The sequence below is a fragment of the Fukomys damarensis genome, unplaced genomic scaffold (genome assembly GCF_012274545.1).
Source record: "Fukomys damarensis isolate Sample0158 unplaced genomic scaffold, DMR_v1.0_HiC HiC_scaffold_19, whole genome shotgun sequence".
Classification (NCBI taxonomy): Eukaryota; Metazoa; Chordata; class Mammalia; order Rodentia; family Bathyergidae; genus Fukomys; species Fukomys damarensis.
In genome coordinates, this window is record NW_022900931.1 from 3574441 (window position 1) to 3575058 (window position 618).

The 618-nt window shown below is 70.6% G+C and overlaps 1 protein-coding gene across 1 annotated transcript in view; it reads left to right on the forward strand.

The window, feature by feature from the left end:
- The first annotated feature begins 6 nt into the window (after positions 1-6).
- The window catches only part of Wnt7b (Wnt family member 7B), a 39267-nt gene continuing 38655 nt past the window's right edge, over positions 7-618 (forward strand). Inside the window, exon 1 of the mRNA XM_010634328.2 lies at positions 7-134. Coding sequence (XP_010632630.1) covers positions 64-134 — 71 coding nt within the window. The 5' untranslated portion in view covers positions 7-63. The remainder of the gene's footprint in view (positions 135-618) is intronic.

Genomic DNA, 618 nt, shown 5'->3' on the forward strand with positions numbered 1-618 from the left:
CCCTGCCGGGCCCGCGCGTCCCCCGGCCGCCGCTGTCTATGGCGCAGCCCCCCGCCCTGGATCATGCACAGAAACTCTCGCAAGTGGATCTTCTACGTGTTTCTCTGCTTTGGCGTCCTCTACGTGAAGCTCGGGTGAGTACCCAGGGCGGCGGCAGTGGGGAGCGCCGCCTCTGGATCCCCCTCGGGCACTTGGGCACGGGGGGCTTAAGGCTGCTATCGGGCTCCAGGGCGGACTGTGCGTGGGACCTGAGCCCGGTCTGGCAGAGAGGCAGCCGGGCGCCTAGGCCGAGGGTTCTGAGGGTGCTGAGCAAGGGTTGGGAGGCGCGAGTGCGGGGCGCTCGGGTAGCGGTGAGCGTGCCCGGCGCCTACTTTCACCTGTTTGGGCTTCGGCCCCGGAGCGGGACGCAAGGCTGCTATCGGGCTCCAGGGCGGACTGTGCGTGGGACCTGAGCCCGGTCTGGCAGAGAGGCAGCCGGGCGCCTAGGCCGAGGGTTCTGAGGGTGCTGAGCAAGGGTTGGGAGGCGCGAGTGCGGGGCGCTCGGGTAGCGGTGAGCGTGCCCGGCGCCTACTTTCACCTGTTTGGGCTTCGGCCCCGGAGCGGGACGCGGGACGCGCC